The sequence below is a fragment of the Sprattus sprattus genome (assembly GCF_963457725.1).
Source record: "Sprattus sprattus genome assembly, chromosome: 21".
NCBI classification, from domain to species: domain Eukaryota; kingdom Metazoa; phylum Chordata; class Actinopteri; order Clupeiformes; family Clupeidae; genus Sprattus; species Sprattus sprattus.
Genome location: NC_137919.1, coordinates 13,017,024 through 13,039,645, shown reverse-complemented (window position 1 = coordinate 13,039,645; position 22,622 = coordinate 13,017,024). Strand labels below are relative to the sequence as shown.

General features: G+C 41.8%; 1 protein-coding gene across 1 annotated transcript in view; it reads right to left on the bottom strand.

Annotated features, from left to right (window-relative positions):
- Positions 1–20,582: 20,582 nt before the first annotated feature.
- Positions 20,583–22,622, bottom strand: part of sec24d (SEC24 homolog D, COPII coat complex component) — a 22,953-nt gene continuing 20,913 nt past the window's right edge. Inside the window, exons 22-23 of the mRNA XM_080860158.1 lie at positions 22,279–22,368; positions 20,583–21,908 (exon numbers count right to left, since the gene is read on the bottom strand). Of these exons, the coding sequence (XP_080716284.1) occupies positions 21,768–21,908; positions 22,279–22,368 (231 nt within the window). The 3' untranslated portion in view covers positions 20,583–21,767. The remainder of the gene's footprint in view (positions 21,909–22,278; positions 22,369–22,622) is intronic.

Here is a 22,622-nt window from a genome sequence, read left to right as displayed (position 1 = left end):
CCAATGATATAGGTTTAGAATTTACGTGAAGCCTATCAGATATTAATCAGACACCGCTTTAAGCCAATCATGTGTTGGACTGCGTTCCAGCAAAATATTCTAGAGCGCGGTTCTTTAGGCCCAGTGCAACTCCAAAAAGGAGGACAAATGCGTCCTGCTTGATGCTGCGCCGGACGCCGGACAGGGCATTGAAAATCCGGACTGTCCGGCCTAAATCCGGACGTCTGGTCACCCTATTTGAGAATGAGTACGATCTTTAATTAGAGTCTCAACAACGTTTATTGTGACTTGTTACCGACTTTCAACCACGAGAATGAATAACATCTTTAATAAGAGCCTCACCAACGTTTATCGTGACTTGTTAACAACTTTCAACCACGAGAATGAGTACAATCTTTAATAGCGCTACGCCTCAGATCGCATCCTAGTTCTTACCTGTCTGCGCGGCACCCCCCCCCTGGCCTGCACTTCATCGTCACCAGGAAGGCGACAGATCGTCATGTCGATGCTCACTGTTGCCATGCGCAAACCTACACTCATAGTAAGGTGTGTGAAACTGCTCTCCCTCTGCTCACCTCTCACTCATTCGTCATCATTTAAATGTCCCTCTCCCCTACCATTCTCATCACATGAACACTAATGACAGTAAGCCTAGATTGATGTTTACACCCAGGTAATAAAGAAACAGGATAACAGTACACTGCTTTTTTCCCGAGAAGGACCAGCAAACCCCCACCAACACATCCACTCTTCCTGTCATGTTCGTAAGAATGCCTTTGAATGATGGATAAATAAAAAACCCTGTTGCCCATTAATTTGCAAAAATGTGGCTATGGTTGGTGGTTCTGCTTTTGCTTGGGTTGCAGTTGACACCAGGCAATCTGTGCAGGTGAAACTACAGACATTGGTCAGTAGCCATGCAGTTCAGCAAAGCTCATCTTTTTTTTTGTCATGGTGTTACAACCGATGTCAGGAGACATGCTTGTTTTTTGTTATCCCTATAGATCCTATATGTATGTGTTTTGATCCCCAAGTTGGCTTCGGTAATACTTTGTAGGAGCAGAATTGCCCATGAATTTGAGGAACTCTTGGTTTGTTTTTGTTTTTGCTTTTGTTGGAGCTTTTATTTTGACATTGTATCAGGTCACCTGAGACCATGTCAAAATGGCGTCTTCCATGTGCTTCAGACTGAGTTATACTGAGTTTGACAATGGAAGTGGACAATGGAAGATGCCGGAAATGTATAGTTTTTACCGCTTTAATGATATACGCTTAACTGCTTTACGCATAACTTCATTTCTTTACTGCTTTAACACATTTCTTGAACGATTTATCTTAATTTTGGACCTTTGGACATTTGGAATTACCTTTTTGTTTTCACTGGACTACCTTTGGCTGTTTATCCCCTGCTTGCCTGCCCTGCATACCTCCCTTTCCCTGTCCTCCTGCCTGCTGGTCTGCCTGCCTGCCTACCATCCTGCCTATACCTGGATCGACCTGCATGCCCTTTCCCTGCCATCACAAATCAAGTAAGCACGTTACACTCCCCAGCATCTAACAGAAACCTTGAACATTTTTTGACCGTACATACTTTTTACCATTGTCATGTCAATGAATTTGATATAACAGAGAGAGAGAGAGAGAGACCTTAATTTCTGTGGACAGTGTAAGAGTATTTTGTACTCTTTGCGTGTCGGTTAAGGAATGGAAAACGCCAATACGAAGTTGTTTTGAACAAGGTAGAGTTTTACTTGATAAGTTGTGGCACAAATACAGTTGAGTCAAACAAGATACATTTCATCAAGTCAACACAACCAGAGATTCTCAAGAGTCTGATCTGCCTCAAAGAAAAAAACAGTTCTTATAGTCCATTTCTCACTGATGTCATTTCGTGGCCCCTCGTGGTAACAGGTGGTCATGGGATCTATGACATGTTTTATCTCCTACACCCTGTTCTCAGCAATAAGACATTAATGTGTGAAGTACCTGCACTGTTTCTCAGGGACTAGCTGACCATGTTATCTGCCTAGAGAGTAGACATACAATGTATCACAGACCACACTCCCCTGTCCTGACCTCACCAGGCCTGCTGTTAACTCTGGTCTCTGCATGAAAGCTTAGAGACAGTTGTATTGTATTGTACTTATTCTAAACCTATACTGAACTGAATTTATCTTACAACAGGCAATGACAATTATGAGCAGTCTACACTGATTTGTGTAGTTGAAGTGCATATTTCTGCATGTCTTTTCTTACGTTGCAAAGTTAATGCATTGATGACATGAGAACACATTGCAGCTTAGACAACATCATTGCCACTACAGAGCATGTCACATATGAATGTTGCCAGAATTGAAAATACCCATTGCCTGTACATAGAAATACTAATTACATTACACACATTTTGTTATTAAAAGAAAAAAACATTGAAACACATTCAGTGAACGTATTAATGTAGTCAGTGAAAGACACATTTCTTAGGCTTCAAAGATTAAGGATTTATTTTTCAAAAGCTGACAGAGGTACAATTGAAGCATTAGGTCCAACAGATAGTAGCATCAGAGGTTTGGGGGCAACAGCGGTACAGGAGGTAATGAAGTCGTTTAGCAATCAGAAGGTTGCTAGGTCGATTCCCTGTCGAAGCGTCCTTGAGCAAGACCCCTAATTGCTCCTGATGTGCAGTGCGCCATCGGTGTTATTCTAAAAAATAAATCTGTATACATCCTTGTAAGTCGCTTTGGATAAAAGCGCCGACTAAATGAGTTAAATCAATGAAGTACATGAAGGCAGACATTTAACCCTCCTATTATGTTTGGGGTCAATTTGAATGTTTAACGTCTCTAAATAAATGACTTTTTTTTGCTTCATATTCAATGACTTTTTCTTAATTAAATGGGGACAACTGGGTAAACACAAAATTAAAATGATATGTTTTCAATGTCCTGTACACATGCTTTACGCATAGTTGTTGTTTGGGGTCAATTTGACATCAGGCTGTTTTAACTGTATAAAATATCGAAGAAATATCAACTTTTTAAATCTCATTGTTACTATTCCTTATAACAGAGATTGTTTTTTATTCCAAATGTTATAGATAACAACAATACGTACTTAGAAAATATTATGAAGCCATAAAAATATGGAAGTTTATTAGACTCTTTATTCAAATGGCAATGCATTTGTCAAATGGCAATTCAATGTGCAAAGTGACAATGCAATCCGCAATTCAAATGGCAAACCAGTTGTCAAATGGCAATTCAATGTGCAAATGACAATGCAATCCGCAATTCAGTTTGTATTATTTTGAATAAATATTTGAATGAACGCTTATTGCATTGCATTTCATATTGACACGGTTTTTTCGACTCTTTATTCAAATGAAAATGCATTTTTCAATTGGCAATTCAATGCGCAAAGTGACAATGCAATCCGCAATTCAAATGGAAAAGCAGTTGTCAAATGGCAATTCAATGTGCAAATGACAATGCAATCCGCAATCCAGTTTGTATTATTTTGAATAACAATTTGAATGAGCGCTTATTGCATTACATTTCATATTGACATGGTCTTTTCGACTCTTTATTCAAATGGAAATTCAATGTAGTAGCTGAACAGCGCCCCCACTATATTGCATTAGCATTTACTTGTCATCACGCTCTTTTTGTTGCAAAATTCAAATGAAAATGCAATCTGTCAGTCGCCCCATCAAGGCGGGTCCCTACCCCTATTAGGCGTATTTAGTCACGTGACCAATATCCATGACAACAACCTTTGCCGGCCATGTTGGGGTCCATGTACGGCACTGTTTTGCAGTGTTTTATACCGCTATTCTCGAGAAGCTCTTATTTTCTCTTCTCTTCTCTTCAAGTCTAACTCCACGTTTCCATTGGGACGAATTATCGGCAGGCGGTATTTCGCCTAGGGGTCGTGGTCAGAAAAAAAAACATGTTTGGCTGTCATGTAGCGAGTGTCAAGTAGCAAGCTCGGCTGCAGTGCAGCGCTTATAGCATTTTAGCAGCTATCTTCTACATTGATCTCCAATTAAAGTTTAGGCAGCAAGCTAACCATAACGGTCGAGAGCTTAATTAAAGACATACAATATTCTGTTTGCCCTGACAGTGTTCGTATAGTATATTAACAACAAACCGAGTCGATGTAGACTTATAAAAGTTGTGTAAACACCTTAATTCACATACAAATATTTCCAGTTTTAACAGACTCCCGAGAGCCAGGATTAGCAGCTATCTTCTACATTCGGTCTTCGGCAGTTCCTCTACGATACATTTTTCTAAAGAACAACTTATTGTTTTGAACTGTTGTATTATATTGTTTTGCACTGTTGTATTGTTTTGTGTTATGCTGTATATTTTGAGGAATACGTGTAAGCACAGTGACACTTAACTTCCCCGCAACCTTGACCACAGCAGTCACAACTACAAACGAAATCCGGAGTAGCATGTAAGAATTCATTAACTGCATGTTTTTCATGTGTGCATCCATGTTCAGTGGCAGGTGAGGTGAAGTTGAAAAGCTTTGGGTTACACATATTTCTGATAAGGGAATGTGAAGGCTGGGCAGGTTTTGAAGAACTGTCCTGTTTAGCGATCGAAGCCCCAATTCTCTCGGCTCTGTGTTTGAAAAATGAACCACCCATTGCCTGGTCTCTTGTGTCCTCCTCAATTGCTTCCATGTCAGTGACAGAAAATTGTATGTTCATTTTTGATTAAAAGATGATTACTTGGCCCAAAAAAGCTGATTCTGATTCTTCTGACATTTAATACATGGACCCCATGTTGAGGTTCACACTAACATATCACGTGACTGACATCACGTGGATATTGATATGTTGCGGATTGCATTGCCACTTTGCCATTTGAATAAAGAGTCGAAAAGACCGTGTCAATATGAAATGCAATGCAATAAGCGCTCATTCAAATTGTTATTCAAAATAATACAAACTGAATTGCGGATTGCATTGTCATTTGCACATTGAATTGCCATTTGACAACTGGTTTGCCATTTGAATTGCGGATTGCATTGTCACTTTGCGCATTGAATTGCCAATTGAAAAATGCATTGCCATTTGAATAAAGAGTCGAAAAAACCGTGTCAATATGAAATGCAATGCAATAAGCGTTCATTCAAATTGTTATTCAAAATAATACAAACTGAATTGCGGATTGCATTGTCATTTGCACATTGAATTGCCATTTGACAACTGGTTTGCCATTTGAATTGCGGATTGCATTGTCACTTTGCGCATTGAATTGCCATTTGACAAATGCATTGCCATTTGAATAAAGAGTCTAATAAACTTCCATATAAAAACACCAGAAAGATATCTCCTTCCAATTTTAGGTCTGCATATTTATCCATAGCCGCGTAACGTGTCCGCGTAACATGTATTCTGGATGTACAGTATAAGGGGGGTCGGTGGGGGGATTGTTTTATTTTTAAGGGTTATTTAGGTAGTCAACAAACAAACCTAAAGTACCTGGGTAAAAAAAAGAAATATAATATTTTTTTGGAGGTTTATATTGCTGGGGTCAAATTGACCCCAAGCATTATAGATGTGAGTAATATTTGAACGTAATAGGAGGGTTAAAATGAAATGGAGGCAATAATCTTGGCTCTGCACTCATTTGAATGTGATGAGATAGTCAGGGTAGGCCTGGCTGTCATGGAACACTACAAACATACTGGGGTTCTGCTGGTCGTCCACCAGGCTGTCAAAGCGGATGTTAGGCTGCTGAGGAGAGAAAGGTGGGGGAATCTTCATGTCACGCTGACCCAATGTGTACGACCCCGTCAGAACGCGAGCCACAAACATGAGCTGAGTGCCGTCTGCTTCAGGACAGGAGTACGTGGGGTTGGCTGAGTAGCTGGCTTTCACAGCAAAGTAAGTTCCCAGGCCATAGACAGTGGCTGAAGGAGGAAGTTGGATAGACAAAGGATTAAGGAAAGAGGAAATATATGATAAAATGGATGGAAACAAAGTATATAACATATTCAAAAGATCTACAACGCCATCTTGCCATTGATTGATTGGGTTTTTTTTTAAAACAAACTGTAAAACAACCCAACTTGCTTTCTTCATGTGGATCTCACACTTAAGAATCATGAAATGAGAGTGTTGTTTTCAAGGCAAGGATCATTTGACGGATTGTCACTGATTGGCCCTTTCCATGCATTGTACCTCACTTGTAAGATGCTTTGCTAACGGAGTAGACACACAGCAATGTGCTCAAAGCACTCGTACCGTTCTGCCCTGCAAAGCTGCGGTTGAAGTTGGTCTTCATGATGGACTGGCATGCCTGGGCTGTGGTGCCGTGGTAGAGCATCTTCTCCCTGGCCCCGACCAGCGGCCCGTTCTTATCTTCCAGCTGCTGCCGCTGGACCTCATACGCCTGACGCAGGCGCACGTTCTGCACACGCTCAATCTGAGGAGGCAAATACCTATGTGAATGAAACACATGTGCAAAAGTACACAGACACACTACATGTGCAAAAGACAGGTAGTAGGCCTATATGTTTATATACATAAAGAAAATCTAGCCATTTCACAATGAATATTTTATAATCTCGCTCAGTCATGAAGTTGGGTAACCATGAACAACATAAACAATAATTTGTTGTGGGCAGCAGACCTTGAGTACAGTTTTGTTTGCTGTCTTCTTGAAGTCCCGCTTCACACGGTCATACTCAGCAGAGGAAATTTCCAATGGGATCACCTGCAGGGTCTTACTTGTGTCAAGGCAGTCCCAGTAAAGAGGAACTCTAAAATCTAGAACAATAACAGTTCATACAATCAGAGTTGTCATAATGTCAGTGTGTATGTTTTTTAAAAGCCATTACACTGCTTACACATAATAAGTAGTTATTAACATTTGCTTTGTACTTCCATTGATGTATTGTTAGTGAGCTAACTTCACTAGAATTACTAAGCAACAGGATCCCTCTGCTTACCGGGGAGATTCTCCAGCCTCTTAAGGAGTGTTACGCGACCTAATTCCACGGCAGTCGCTTGCATCTGTCTGACATTTACATTCCACTGGCAGCCATGAGCATCTCTCACCCCTCCACTGACATCATCTATCTCCAGCTTCTGATTGGCCTCTTTGGGGAACCTCTCCCAATCCCCCCGCTGCCCCATAATGCACCACACCACATGGGCGAACAGCTCCCTCTGCTCCCTCTCAGATACCTGCCGGCGCAGCGACCCCTGCATGACATGCATGACCTCCTTTACCCCATCAGTAAGCCCCTTCACCACCAGGCCTGCCCCTCCACCAGGCCCTGTTGCCTCCAGCTGCACCCCAAGACTGCCCATCCTGCTTGCCAACTCCTGCATCTCTGCCTGGGAGAGCCTAACCAGTTCCTCTGGGGCCAGGGTGTGCTGGCAGCAATGTGAGGTGTAGAACCGTTGCAGTCTAGCACGGGCGCTGGATAGATCCTCCTCTGATGAGCCCAAGAGCGTGAAGGCAGCTGAGGGATTGTCACTGGAGGATGGCTGCAGCAGGAAGCTCAGGTCTGGGCTAAGGGGCTGAATCTGACTCTGCTGAACTGGAGCTCTTTGTGCCCTTAAAGGACCAGGGACTGGGTAAACACAGAGACAAATGTGGAACATATTAACTTGTGAAATAGATAGAAGATGCATTATCATATATTGGAAACGTGTAATGTAGTCACACACACATTTTCAAACTATAGTGTAGTGTCAAATGGATGCATTTGGTAAATGAATAAAACAATGTTATCCTAACTTGTTAGGCTAGCAAGCACACCCATATTAGTCTGGGCTGCAGCTTGAAACTGCTGGAAAACGTTGATCTTGAACAGAACAAGGCGGACAGTAGTGAGGTGTTGTAGGGTGTGGCTGGACACAGCAGCCTTCACTCCTTTGAGGATGGCATCGGCCACCACACGTGGGTCCAGTCCACCAGTGCCTGCAAACAGAAAAAACACCCTTTTTATGTCTACGTCCCTTCATTACTACTTTACTCTATACAATCCTTTAAATAATACATTCTGTATTAGTTGGTAGTACTAGCACTGCCATGTAGCCTAGTAACAAGCCAAAAATATAAACAAATCAAAGAAAATCATTTAACATTGATTCTTAGTACTTATACGTATAATTGACATTGTGTTAATGTCTACTTAATGAAAAAATAAGTGAATATATCTACTTAGAGCCACATAAAGTCCTTCCACTGACCGGCACAGATGGCAGGAATGGCTACTGATTGGTATCTTTTGCTCTCACAGAGCAGCAGGATGTCCCTGGCCAGATCCTGGATGACAGCGGGATCTTTTTGCCCACACACGTGCATGATGGCCTTGCAGGGGAAAGAGCCGGGGGACGATGTGAAGATCTCTCCCCCCTTCACTTTGGCTGTGAAAACAGAAGCAAAAGTCAGTCATCCAATATGAATTAATGCTATGAAGTATAACCTGGTCATTTTTGTAGTTCATGTAAAGATGAATGCTTTAGATTGTACAGCCTTAAAGGCTGGTATAGAGTACTCAGGCACGTGCACAGACAGACCCCAACTGGTGCTCAAGCACCAGCCCTTGTGCCCTGGTTGAGAAAAAGTGCCCTTTTTTTCTGGAGACCAATTTTTTTTTCAATCATCAATATTTCTAGAACACAAATTAGTCTCTCGTCATCAATTTCCCCAAATGTGTTTTGATATCTGAGGGGGCATTTATTTGGATTTCTTGTGAGAATTTCGCCCCGACATGCTCCGCGGCATAGACATAGAATAAGTATTCTTTGCCTATGATCTGCGGTGCTCACAAGCCCCCTCCGCGCCCCTCCCTCCTCATCCCCCACATCAGTGTTGAGCTGCAGGCCAACAGGTGCAGCCTACTTCTTCACTGACCTGCATCATACAAACAGGTAATGACGGTGTTTGTGCAATCCCCCGACGTTGTATAAATTAACAACATTAGTGCCGCTGAAAACAATACGTCTGAAAACCGGACTGGTCCGACGTTTCCTAAAAAAAAAATAAACAGACAACTAACTTGATTTCAAAGCATTGTCCAGCTGTTTACTGACGTTTGTCAGATTTAATGACATTATTTGTCTGAAAGTGCATATTTTGTGTTGTATAAATGCCGTTTAAACAATTTCGAAAGTATGTTGAATGTTTGTTTATAAATGTCACGAGAATTCACAGCTAGAAAATAGCAGGTAAACTATGCTAGCTCTCGGGGTCATGCTATTCTTGTCCCACATTGTTTAACGTGATATTTATGTATCTCTTCGTTTTGCCTGTTTTACAACGACAACCAGAATTTTTCCTCCAAAAAAATTATGAAGGGCGGTCATTCCAAAAGCATTGGTTTTCTAAAAATGGGTGGCTGGAGTATTCCCCAAGTTCAGATTTGATGCACAAGCATGGTGAGGTGGACCAATTACAGAAAAAAGGGACCGCAGACATCATTTGATGTATCAGACGTTAAGGGAGTGGAAGCCAGAGAGCGAGAGAGATTTAATTTCAATAATCATTTTGGTGATGGGCGCCCTTTTTTTTTTTTTTTAGCACCTGCCCCCCAAAATGTCTGTGCACGTGCCTGAGTACTATTGTATTCTATTTACTATGTATTCTATTGACTATCCTAGTATTATTCGGCTACAATATAACCCAGTCACTGTTAGCTAGGATTTCACCTATTTTTGACAGTGGAATTCTGTGATCTTGATTTACCCATATAACCCAGAGATTCACCTGACTGAAGGTTTCTTTGCACCTCAGGGCCTGCCATCATCAAGATGTCCTTGCACACAGCTAAAGGGATGCAGGTTGTGGTTAAACTCAAAATTGCAGTGCAATGTTATAAAAAATGTTTTTATACAGTGTATCACAGTGTACAGTATGTGTACAATGCTGTAATGATTGAATGCTGCAAGTACAGACCAAACCCACAATCATCTCCGTACCTGAATCAAAGTTTTGGAAGTCTGTGGTGTTCACGACTACATCAGTAGTCTCATTGGTGATGTCCCCAAACACCAAGTGAAGTCGTATCCCTCCCACTGTCAGAGTGATTTCATCCAGGTCAGATGTCAGAGATTGAAAGGTAGCTGTGTACAGAAAAAGGAGCACTACAACTCATATCACAACCTTCAGCTGCAGAGGGAAAGGAAAACAGCCTTAGATGGTTGGGAATGAGATTTTCTTCCATGTTTTATGGAAATAACAAGAAGTAGAAACCCTTAAAAGAACTGAATGATAATAAGGGAAATGTGCATTAAAATGATGGAAATAAATACACTACCTCATCCAAGTTTTCCTTCATACATATTATCTACAACCATCATTAGGGGGACATACAATTTACACAAACTTAACCAATGTTATCGCTCCCACAATAAACACAAACACATTTCCACTTGCCTTGACCTGTGTTAATATCCACCATATATTTATTTAGTCCCCGGCATACTTCTTGAAAGATCTTGAAAGAAAGAGAAAGAAATACATTAAATTACATTTCAGTTAAGGTGCATTTGTCAATATACAGACTCTACATATTGACAAGTTATGGGATACCTGAACCCCTTTAGGATATTGACCAATTGACTCTGATAGTCTAGACTTGCCTCTGTAGAATCTTGATACTCTGGTTGGATGACAATACGTAAAGTTGAGAGGGATCTTATTGGTCCCAACCTTCCAAACCGGCCAATCTCATCTGTCAGCATCTGAGCTGCCTCTCTTGCAGGTATGTTCAGAACCATCCCAGGTCCGATTATTGGAAAAGCCACTGAGCTGAAGTTGTGACGTTCACACAGTTTAAGTGCCTGCTTCAGCCCACATCGCAGTGCCTGCAATAAGGAGGATACACAAGTCAGACAATACAGCCAATCATTTTTCATATGTTACAGTTCACCAACAAATGTGGTTCCTCTCAAATGTGGTTACTTATTCCCAGCAGTGAGTCAAAAAGGTTTGATTGTCAGTGCAGGTCAAAATCTATCCACCAGTATAATGTACTGTTTCAATATCCATCATGTTGCTCCAGTGACATTATGGGGGATGTACTGTATAATGATGGAATTTACAAGTTTGTGAGTCGATTAACGTGCCGTAGTATCAGTAACCATTACCACCAGTAGGTGGCAGAGTAGGAAAAATGTTGATCATTACTACAAAAGGCAAGAAAACTGAAAAGATGTGTAGAATAGAGATCAGGAAGAAACTACATAAATATAAATTAGATGTTTAGATAAATATGTAAATATATGTTTGTTTGAGGTATGAACACAGGTACACTCTATACAAATTCTAAATACTTAACAGAAAGAAATTCAAATTCATTGCCCCTGCTATTTTGGGTTACCTTTTCACTGTTTCCCTTAACAGCATCCCAAGGCAAACATTCTATGAAGAAGACCTTTTGGCATCTCAAAGCTGGGGTGCCCTCAACTTCCAAAACATCTCCTGGCTTGATACTACTTTTTTTTTTGGAGTGATCAAAATTGCGTTGAAACTGGTCTCCCCCCTTTTGGGCAAATGCTTTCCCAATCTGCGTAGATTTCAAATTTCTTCCCACCATTGGAGCCACAATCCCTTCAACCTGCAAAAAACATCAAATTCATTTTAAATGAATTAAAATGTATTCATTAAAAAAGGGTCCATGAAAAACACACTTCTGTTGTCTTTTGGAGACTTTGACTTTTGGAACTAATTTGTAGGTTACAGATGTTAGGCTGAAGTGCCAAATTTTTAAAGAGAGTCAGTGATCCGAGAGACAGACATGGCCTTTCCTCCTCACCTGCTGGTTTTCAAGCTGTCCAAGGACAACCTCAAGATGTGTTTTATTTTGTGAGTACTCTGGTGGTGTTAGGACAGAACTCAGTTGTGCGTTGTTGGGCGTAAGGGAGATGATACTTGTAGATGGACTAGCAGTTGCACCGACCTGAGTTTGATCTGGCAATAATAGGACTAGGACCTTGTGAGAGCGCTCCAACAATGCTATGTTATCCTTTCCATCACCCCGGAAGTACTGAAGTGCTCCCGGTCCTTCCACTTTAAAATCTTTGGTGACCAGAGACCCTAAACTTGAAGCCAGTCCTTCCCGCAATTTTTGCACCGATTGACGTGGTCCAGCTAACTGCACACAAGGGGATGGCGAATGGTTGGGCATCAATCTGATACCACCATGCTGTACTCCAAGAAGCTCCAGTATTCGGAAGAAGTGATCAACTATTAATGAGTTGGGTAGATTCAGAAAATCAGTGATATCTGCCTGACTGCGTTTGTAGTTGACTAGTACCTTCTTCAGCCGCTCTACATCTGGCCTATACCCAACTAGCTGTACAGGCATCTGTGGGTTCGATTGTAATGGTACACCATATCTAAGCCCCACTCTTGTGCTTTTTTGGTTAGATTGTTGCAATGCACGGTCCAAATCTTCTTTAAGTGTTTCCATCTCCGGTGACTCTACTTCAGCTCGCTCCAAGGCCACGGTCTCCGCAGTCAGGTCTCGCTCCAGAGCTGCTGCTGCCTCCTCAAGGGCCTCTGAGATAAGGCTGGAGAGCACAAGGTCTGAACCGACTTCAAGCATCACTGGACTCCTTAGGCTCCGGTGAAACCGGGTCTGGTATAATTGCATGGCTCCGCTGGATCTGAGGAAGGCAAGGAGTGGGGGAGGAAGCTTGAGTCTCCTTTGCTGGATCTTCTTGACCAGCTCCTGTAGCGTGGTGCATGCAGCTTCTACCTCTGCCTCTGGCCCGTCTAACGCTAGAGTCCCGCTTCCCTGTCTGGTGGTCTTGATGTGTGGGAACAAAGCCTTCATCTCCCTTCCGAACTCCTCCTTCACCAGGGTGAATTGCACCTCAGAGACCATGCAGTCCTTGCGGACCTGCTGCTTTATCTGGGAGGCCTCCAACATCTGAAGTACTTTTTCTATTTCGCTTTGCTCTCCAACCACCACTGCCAGCTCTTTATTTTCTTTATAGATACACACGTTTCCAGAGCACGAGGAAACGTTGTCCTGAAGGAACTTCAATCTTTTGGGGTCCACCTCATAGTAGCATTGGTACGTTTTTATTAGCTGAAAACAAGCATCCTGCAACTGCATCTCCCATTTTTCCTGAGTTATTGCTTCTTGAGCCGTGGCTCTCCTCACAATAATCTCCTCTGTCTCTTCAGAGATCTGAAAGGAGCTGCAGAGGGGAGCCAGACGCTGCTTAAGGTCCTCTCCTGCTTTAGTACTCTCCTTCAGGTAACTGAGCAGGTAAGGATCCATCTTCAGTACTTTCATCTGTTCTCCACCAGGGGGCTTCTGGGGAGATTTAGGACAATTATGTCAGTTGAATTTAAATGATGCTAGCTATTTACTTATCATTACCTAATATGTTATAAATCATAAAGCTTTTAGTGTTGAGTTGATGTAACAGACATGAGAAAGTTCTAAGTATCAGATGTAATATAAAGTTTTATCCTGAAATCATAGCTCTGCAATCTTAATATCTTGGATCTATTTGAAAATATACAGCATATACAACACTACATGATCTAAGGCTGTATTTCCATTTTTTGACTGACATTGTGCCCACAATTCAAGTAGATTCATGTTAAACGTAGAGATAAGACACAGGTCATTTAAAACATGAAACAGGTTTGTCAAGTTAGTAGTCTATTGTGTAAAAAAACTTTGCTCTATGGTCTATTGTAGTTTTTGACTCTTTTGACTCTTCTTTGAAAAGTAATATCTTGGATCTTTTTGAATGCAAATAGCATATACAACACTTCATGATCTATGACTGCATTTATATTTTTGACTGACATTGTGCCGCCACTAAACTCCACATTCAAGTAGATGAATTTAAAACACAGATAAGACACAGGTAATTTTAAACATGAAACTGGTTTGTCAAGTGAGTAGTCCATGTTGACAGAGTCTTTGTAAACACATAACCAGCCATTCAAGCCGATGACATTCTTCGTTTAAATCAGTTGTGGATAATGGTCAATAACAAAATATTCTATCGTGAATTTGTGACTTTATTGGTTAGTTTTGACATTCATGGCAATGGATATGTGTGCTGCCACTAACCTGTTGGCTTGCTATGCAGGTTTTGTTTTCTTCAGGTGTGTCATTTCCCGTAAGTGAAACGTGAAGTTCCTGGCCCGGGGCAATGTGTATTACATGCTCCTTTGCTTGCAAAACTCTCTGCTGAGCTGTTGTTGGTTTTCAAGAAATAGGCAAATGTGTAATAATTGTTAAATGTTTCAAAAGTTTATTGTCAGTTATAGGACAGCAAGACTCTACATGGTCTAGCATGTAATGTTCAATTTGAGAATTTGTTTTACAAATATATTTTCTTGAGAGCAGTAATGCCGAGGTATAAAATGCAGGTTCTTACCTTCTAGTTCTAGAAAAGAAATTGAGTAGGTCCCATTGTCTACTTTTTCCACCGAGCCACATTCACCTCCTCCTGACTTCCTCCTGATTTGAAAGTACTTCTGGATTTTCTCCTTCTCTGAGTCGGTCAGTTCTTTTGCTTGGAAAAACACTTCATGTTTGTAGAGACTCATTGTGTTCTCGTGGATCAACCGATTTATCGCAGATGTTTTGTCGTCTGATATGAAAAACTCTTTACATGCGAAGTGCTGTAGGCTTTTGTATGCACATCATACTTTCTGTTTCACTAGCTGACGTCTCTCCGATCCAACAGAAACCTCAAGGTGTAATCTGACACCTCTAGCAGTGATTACTATTGTGCAGGCTTGGAAAAGAAAACTGGTTGCAACTTCATGCAAATGTCAATATTTTCAGCAATACTGTTGTAGGAGATCCTTAAATATATGAGAACAAAAAAAAATAATTTCTTATAGGTATTAGACCTATAATGGTGACAGAAGCTCCCCTTCATGACCTGCAGAGACACGAGGGAGGAGGGCTGCAAGAGGGCAGGTGATGACAACAGAAAATGCAGCCTTATTTAGGCACAGGAAACAAGCCTGTTTCTACAAAGAAAGCTCCCTTGGTCGTTTCAGTTAAGAGTTTTGAGTTGTAGTTTTTATGTTTAGAGATGGCAGGGAGGGTAAATCTAAATGTTACTTTTTGTTTCCTGCTTTTTTTCAGCAGATTGTCAGCACTTTGTCTGTATGCTACAGGAAGTTGGTTGAGAAGTGTGCTAGTCTGTGGTTTGGCACATCTTGTCTACCACAATAGTGGCATGAAGGCCAAGATGTTGCCCTTGAGTTAGATCACAGCCATGTCTGGGCCTACAGGCAAATCAACTTTTTGCCGACACTGTTTTGGATAAGTGCGATTACAACTTTTTTTCTAAACTCTATGCCATTACATACCATTACAGACCATACAATTGTGAGGAACTCTACTTGTCTTCCCATCCTTTGTCACTGAAAAAGAGGAAAGGTTTAGTATAAAATACATGTATTCCTTCAACAGCCTGGTACACTGTGTATTGATCCGGGCTGTCAGTCATGTGTTCATAGCATCAAGATGTTTTAGGAAAGTTTCCTCTGTAACCATTCTGGCACGTATCTGTATGTTATGCCAGCTGGCCGGTAGATGGCAATAGTTTCAGATGAAAATGAGCTGTTCTGCCATCCATGGTCTGGCAGCCTGTTTGATTCTTTAGTTATGTTTAGTTTGAACAGTTTGAAAAGACTGACAACATGCTCTGTGAATGAATCACACCTGATTAGCATAGATGTTTTATTGTTTTGTGTATTGGTTTATTTGATAGGGACCATGCATATTCATGAACATTGTATATAAAACACCATGTAAATATGCCAGAGTTAGTAAAAATAACTACTTTCCATCTGCAGTCCCTAGGCAGGTGACATAGGACAAACTTGGAGACAGCCAGCAGTCAGAAAGCACTCATACACTTTACACTTAAACACAAAATGGTGACGTACATATAAACAACAGATAAACAGAACAGAAATACATGATGACAAGGACATGATTAACAAAAAAAACAGAACAGTAAAACATGATGACAAAGACATCATTCATCCGCCTCTATACTGTTTTGAATTTCGGGGATAGAATATGGGTGATGAATTGTGGCAGTTTAGAGGTGAGTAGGTCAAGAGACAGTGGGATAGGGACAAGGATGTATGTGATGACATTCATCATTCAGCTGATCCAACAAGTGTTCTTGTAGTTTTTACATAACTTTGAAACTTATTTAGTATCTTTAATCAGTATAGCCTAATGCTTCATATTGACTTAATCCTCAGCTGTAGCTCTCCCAGTTGTCTGTAAATACTCCAACTCAATGGATCCATATATATGGCCATCATAGAGAGCTATGTAACTGAGCACACTGACCCTGCCCTGCAGCTGACAATCATTCGGTCTCTACTGAGCAGATCTGTTAGATTTCAAAAATCAGTGCATGACATACGATGATTCAAGTCATCAAGAACTTGAAGTGATGTTATGTATGCTTTCATCTTCCACTCTTAGCAAAATACCCTCATGGATTTAATTTCTTTATTTTATTTTATTTTCCTCTTTTGGTTTGATTATTAAGACTCTCTTCTGTGGAATTTTGTTTGCTTTTTTCCACTTACTTACTTATTTTGTTTGGAAGGACTTTCTTTAGGCGTGTGAGCGTGCATTGTTGATGCAAGAAGAACCTGACACTTGAAGATTGAATCTCTGCTTGTGATTTGTTTGAAAAAAGATTTTGAAAACGCTATCCTCACTGCTTTATCTTGGTTCTTTTCTTATTTGGCCTACAAAGCTAATCTGAATACAATTAAAAAGAAATGCATCAATATCTTACAGCTATTCAAATGTAATGTAGCCCGTGTTCATTGGTACTGATTGTTTCACCCATATAGCCTATATGCATGTATCTTGTTCCCCAAGTGTGCTTTGCGGTTTATTATGGTCTTGTCAATAAAGCAAGTCTATTTGAACATAGAGAAGGAGAGAGAGAAACCTTCACTTGACAGACTTGACTGTCAGTTTACAGTAGGCTAAGGGTAATGGTGTGAAGGCTGTCTAGATTGGGTTGTTAGATAGGGAATCGATACAAACTAAATGTTGCATCAACATAATTCAATACATTGTGTAATACCCACGTTCAATGATTTACCTTGAGTTTTCTTCTTGACATAACCCAGAAGGCTAGATTGTTTCATCTTTTTATAAACCTGGAGCTTTTCATTTGGTTGTGTGCGTCTTCCAACGTTGTGTGCATTGTGCAACGCTTGATTTCTCCTCCCTGCTATGGACGCTTTAACCCTTGTGGTATTCGGGTCTGTGGGACCCGTTTTCATTTTTGATCAAAACTAAAATATTACTTCTAGTAATTTTTTCAAACTCATTGGCTTTGGCTCATTTTATGCGAAGAACAGATGTGTGTGTGTGTGTGTGTTTGTGTGTGTGTGTGTGTGTGCGCGTGTGTGTGTTTTCCCCACGTGTGTATGTGAGTGTGCCTGCAAGTGTGTGTGTGTGTTTGTGTGTTTGTGTGTTTGTGTGATCTGCGCTTATGTGTGTTTGTGTGTATGTGGATCTTGTTTGTATGTAGGCTAAGTATGTGTGTGTGTTTGAGTGAGTGTGTGAGTAAGTTAGAGTAAGAGTTTTGTGTTTCTGCCGCTGACGCCATTTAGGGGCCCCTGCCCCTTTAGACATTATATACACGGCTGACACATCCCTGGTATCCTATGTGCCAAAGAAAGGCAAGAATGGTGTATTCATGAGTACACTGCACATGGATGGGAGCATCTCTGGCCTGGAGCATCAAAAACTAGAGATCATCATGGATTACAATGCCACAAAAGCAGAGGGTGGAAAACAGACAAGCTGGTGTCTGCCTACAGCTGCAAAAGGAGGACCCTACACTGGCCACTGCCGATTTTATTTTACATATTGGACATCTTGGTGTACAACGCCTTTGTCACCTGGATGGCACTGAACCCTGAGTGGAAGAGAGGGAAGCTCCAGAGGACATGCCTTTTTCTTGAGGAACTGGGAAAGACACTGATGAAACCTTTAAACCCTGAGAAGACAACATGTTCCAAGAATCTCAGCCTCTGCAGCCACCATCAGGAGGATTCAGGAGGACAATGCTGGTGCCCCAACCACCCATATTGAGCTGAAACTGACCTGTTTTCAAATTAAATTCACATACATCAAATAGTTATGAAAACCCTTGCTTCATTTGTAAATTTGTTGAACTTTGTGATATCTTGATTATAATTGATTTTCTTGATTTTGTCCATATTGGTTCTAATTAGGATGAAGTAAACATCTGTTGAGTTTTTTACCCAAAAAATTGTTTGATTGTACTGAATTAAACACCCAAAAATCAAGCGGGTCCAGCAGACCCACAATACCTTCTGTGTAACCAAAAAAATAATACCATACAAGGGTTAAATCAAGTTCCATTCGGTTACAGAATCTGTCTGCTGGTTTGCAATAATTGCTCTGTTGTCCATCTGAGTTTAGTGAATGGTGATATGCTCTTTTGTTCTACATAGCTGTATTTCAGTGCCTGAACTCTGACCTGGAAGTAATCTGACAGTGGGAAGCATACAACTTCAGTGTTTGGAGACATCACCAATGACTACTGATGTCATAGTAAATTCCATAAACTTTCAAAACTTTGATTCAGGTACAGAAAATCGAATCGATAAATTGTGAGTATGGACTAGAAACCGTAGTCAATAACAGTAAATCGTTTTTTGTGTGTACTTCGCATTTGTGGTTGTATCAAACATGCTCTGCTCCACCCACAGCTGTTTGTAAGAGCATATTTTTTGTTGCTGGACCTAAGGTCAAAAACCTTTGACGTCAGGTAAGCTTCTGCTGTCTTATTGGCCAGATTGACTTCATCTTGATAGCAGCACAGCGGTTAAACCGGTGTGTCAACAATGATGGGTGTTTTATTATCCAGACATGTAGTCTTTCTGATTCAAATCCAGTATATTACAGTGAAAAGTAAAGCTTAAAAGGTTTATACATTATCTATACATTATCGTTCTATACATTATCCCTTACTTATCTACATAGAGCCCGATAAAGTCCCTCCACTGACTGGCACCGATGGCAGGAATGTGAACTGGTACGGTATGGCAGCTGCTCTGCTTCAGACCGGAAAACACTACAGAGGGTGGTAAAAACTGCCCAACGCATCACCGGTTCCTCTCTCCCAACCATTGGGGCTGTCCAGAGCAAGAGTTGTCTGCGGAGGGCACGCAGCATCATAAGGGACAGCTCTCACCCCAGCCACAGACTGTTTGTCCTCCTCCCCTCTGGGAGGCGCTACAGGGTCATCCAATCCCGGACCAGCAGGTTCACAAACAGCTTCCCTGCAGCTGTCACCCTGCTGAACTCTGCACCAGTGTGAAAGCAGGGGAAGGAGCCGGGGGAGGACGTGAAGATTTCAACCCTCTTCACTTGGGCTGGTGAAACACAAAGGCTTCTGCTATGAAGTATAACCTATAGCATTGGGTATATTTATCTAGTTCATGTAAAGATTAATGTTTTAGATTGTACAGCCTTAAAGGCTGATATAGAATTCTATAACCTGTAGCATTTGGTCTTTTATCTAGTTCCTGTAAAGATGAATTCTTTAGATTTTACAGCCTTAAAGGCTAATATAGAGTTCTATTATTGAATGATGATTAGGGAGATTTGCATGAAAATCATGGTAAGAAAAAGCCTCATCCACTATTTCCTTCATACAGATTATCTACAACCACCATTAAGTGGACATACAATGTGCACAGACTTAACGATTTCACCGCTCCCACCATCAACCCAAACACATTTCCACTTGCCTTGAGCTGTGTTCATATCCACCATATATTTATTTAGTCCCTGGCATACTTCTTGAAAGATCTTGGCGAAAGAAATACATTAAATTACATTTTAGTTAAGGTGCATTTGTCAATAAACAGACAGTACATACTGCAAGTAATGAGATACCTGAAACCCTTAAGGATATTGACCAATTGACTCTGATAGTCTACACTTGCCTCTTTAGAATCTTGATAGTCTAGTTGAATGACAAAACATATAGTTTAGAAGGATCTTGTTGGTCCCAACCCTACAATCCGACCAATCTGAGCTGCTCCTCTTGCAGGTATGTTCAGAATGGATACAGGAGGCTGTATACTGTAAGTGTGAATGTGTATATGTGTGCGCATGTGTGTTAACGCACATAGTGTGCGCGTGCATGTGTGCGCAAGTGGGTGTGTGTGCGCACATGTGTGCGTGTGTGGTTGTGTGTGCGTGCATATGTGTGTGAGGGTGCAGATATGTGTGTGTAATACATTTTCCTTGTAGGATTCTTTCCCGTAAACTAGCCACTAGGACATGAAGCAGAGGTACGTGTTCAGTTTTACATCCTTAGAGAACTGGAGCAAAGTATGCATCTTTGAGTGTGTGTGTGAGTGTGTGTGTGTGTGTGTGTGTGTGTGTGTGTGTGGAGAGAGGCAGATCAACAGACCACACAACCAAACTGACAGTATAGATGAGGCTTTAATGTAAAGAGCAAAGTATCACAGATTCCAATTAGAATGTCTACGGCAGACCCTTCCCTCCCATCACCGCCAGGGGGCGCCAGTGCCCCACGCTCCTCTGACGGGACGGCCATCTTTCCACACATCTCAGCCAGCCTCCACATGAACCTGGACAAAGCGCTAAGCTAATATTAGACTAACGCTAGGTACATGAAATTACCTGAGATATGTTTGCATACAAGCCATAGATAACCAAGAGTCAAGATAACCAAGAGTCGGGTCTCAAGCCCTGATCCACACAGACATCAGAGCACCTGCTGCAGGCCTCAGAGCAAACGCCTGACACTGAGAACGCAGTTAGCTTGTCCTTGCCTAGCACTGCAGGGTTACAGGCACACACTACACACTAGCACTACACATGCAGAAAAAGAGACGTTATTCTAAACTACACCAATATGGATTGTGAAATATATGGAATGTTTCACTTTATAAGAATAAATATCTGAATTGTTTTTTGGTATTTTAATTAAACAACAATTTGAAAAATATATTTTTAAATGTCATAAAAAAAGCAAAATTGAGGGACCAATGCTCCAGAGCCACAGGGTGGGGTGTGTTGTCATGGACACCGTGCCGCTCGAAGGGGCTATTAAGGCAACATAAGCAGTCCTGATACTGATGAGCGCTGAAGGTCTTAGAGTCCGGAACTGTCCTGACTTGGGGGGGGGGAGGATGGACGTCGTTTATCAGCTCAAGAAGATGAAGGTCTTGGTGACGCACGCAGTGTGAGGTTGGGATACGATACAAACACAGAATGTTCCCCAGCGCTGATGAGAAGTACACATATGACCGGGTGACCACATGAGCACTGGTGAAATGCTGCCGGGACGGCAGAGGAGTGCAGATGTGCGACTAGCAGGGGCAGACACACACACACACGTACACACACACACACACCTGCAGAAGAACTGATTACAGGGTCATCATCTGTGTCACCATGGAAACCAGCCTCAGGTCTTACAAACATCTCCAAAAAAATATCCATTTATGCCCGTCTGTGGGTTATCCACTCAGAGAAGAATTGCATTGTTGGTCCTGTAGTTCTGAGCAGAGCCATGTGGACACAGAGGGCCATATAAAAAACTACAGAGGACAGCTCATCTAAGGGCTTTGGATGGGGGTGGGGGACAGGCAGCTGAAGAGGCTGAACAAGGAGGGAGGTGGGGGGTGGGTGTCCCCTCCCTCCCTCCCAGCTGTAGGTGTGTGTGTGTGTGAGTGTGTGTCTGTTTAGGTGAGCAGCTGTCGGATCTCGCGGTGGACGTAGCACAGGAAGTCCATGTAAGAGGCGCCGCCGTGGAGACCCTTATCCTCCACCAGCTGCTGCCGGAACAGAACCTCTGGTCGGTCCTTCTGACGCACCACTAGAACCTGGGAGGCGGGGAGAAGAGAGTGAGAGAGAGGGTGAGAGAGTGTGTGTGAGAGGGAGAATGAGAGTGTGTGTGTGTGTGAGAGAGAGTGTGAGAGAGGGAGAGTGTGTGTGAGAGAGGACAAGAAAGGGTTTAATACATTTGCTGTATAGCCTGAGTTGATGTGCCTGTGAGTATATCTAGGCATCTTCTTGTGTGAGTGAGTGAGTGAGTGTGTGTGTTTGTGTGTGTGTGTGTGTGTGTGTGTGTGTGTGTGTGTGTGTGTGTGTGTGTGTGTGTGTGTGTGTGTGTGTGTGTGTGTGTGTGTGTGTGTGTGTGTGTGTGTGTGTGTGTGTGTGTGTGTGTGTGTGTGTGTGTATGTTGTTGTTTACCTTCATGGAATTAGATCTCTGCTCACAGATGGATGAGATGATGGACCGCAGCTTCTTTGAGTAGGGGTTGTCCAGGTCAGGAAGAGAGGTCTACACACACAAAGAGAGAGAGAGAGAGAGAGAGAGAGAGAGACACACACACACAAATGTGGTGAAAGATATTGGAGCAGTGCACCATGTGAAACTAGTTTTAAAATAAGGACTCAAATAAAGTATGCCAATGTGTGCGTACATGTGCATACGCTAATCAGGTCTGGAGGGAGGTGAGTGAGTGTGTGTGGGTGTGTGTGGATGTGTGTGTGTGTACTCATCTGGTCAGGTGGTAGGTGAGCGAGTGTGTGTGT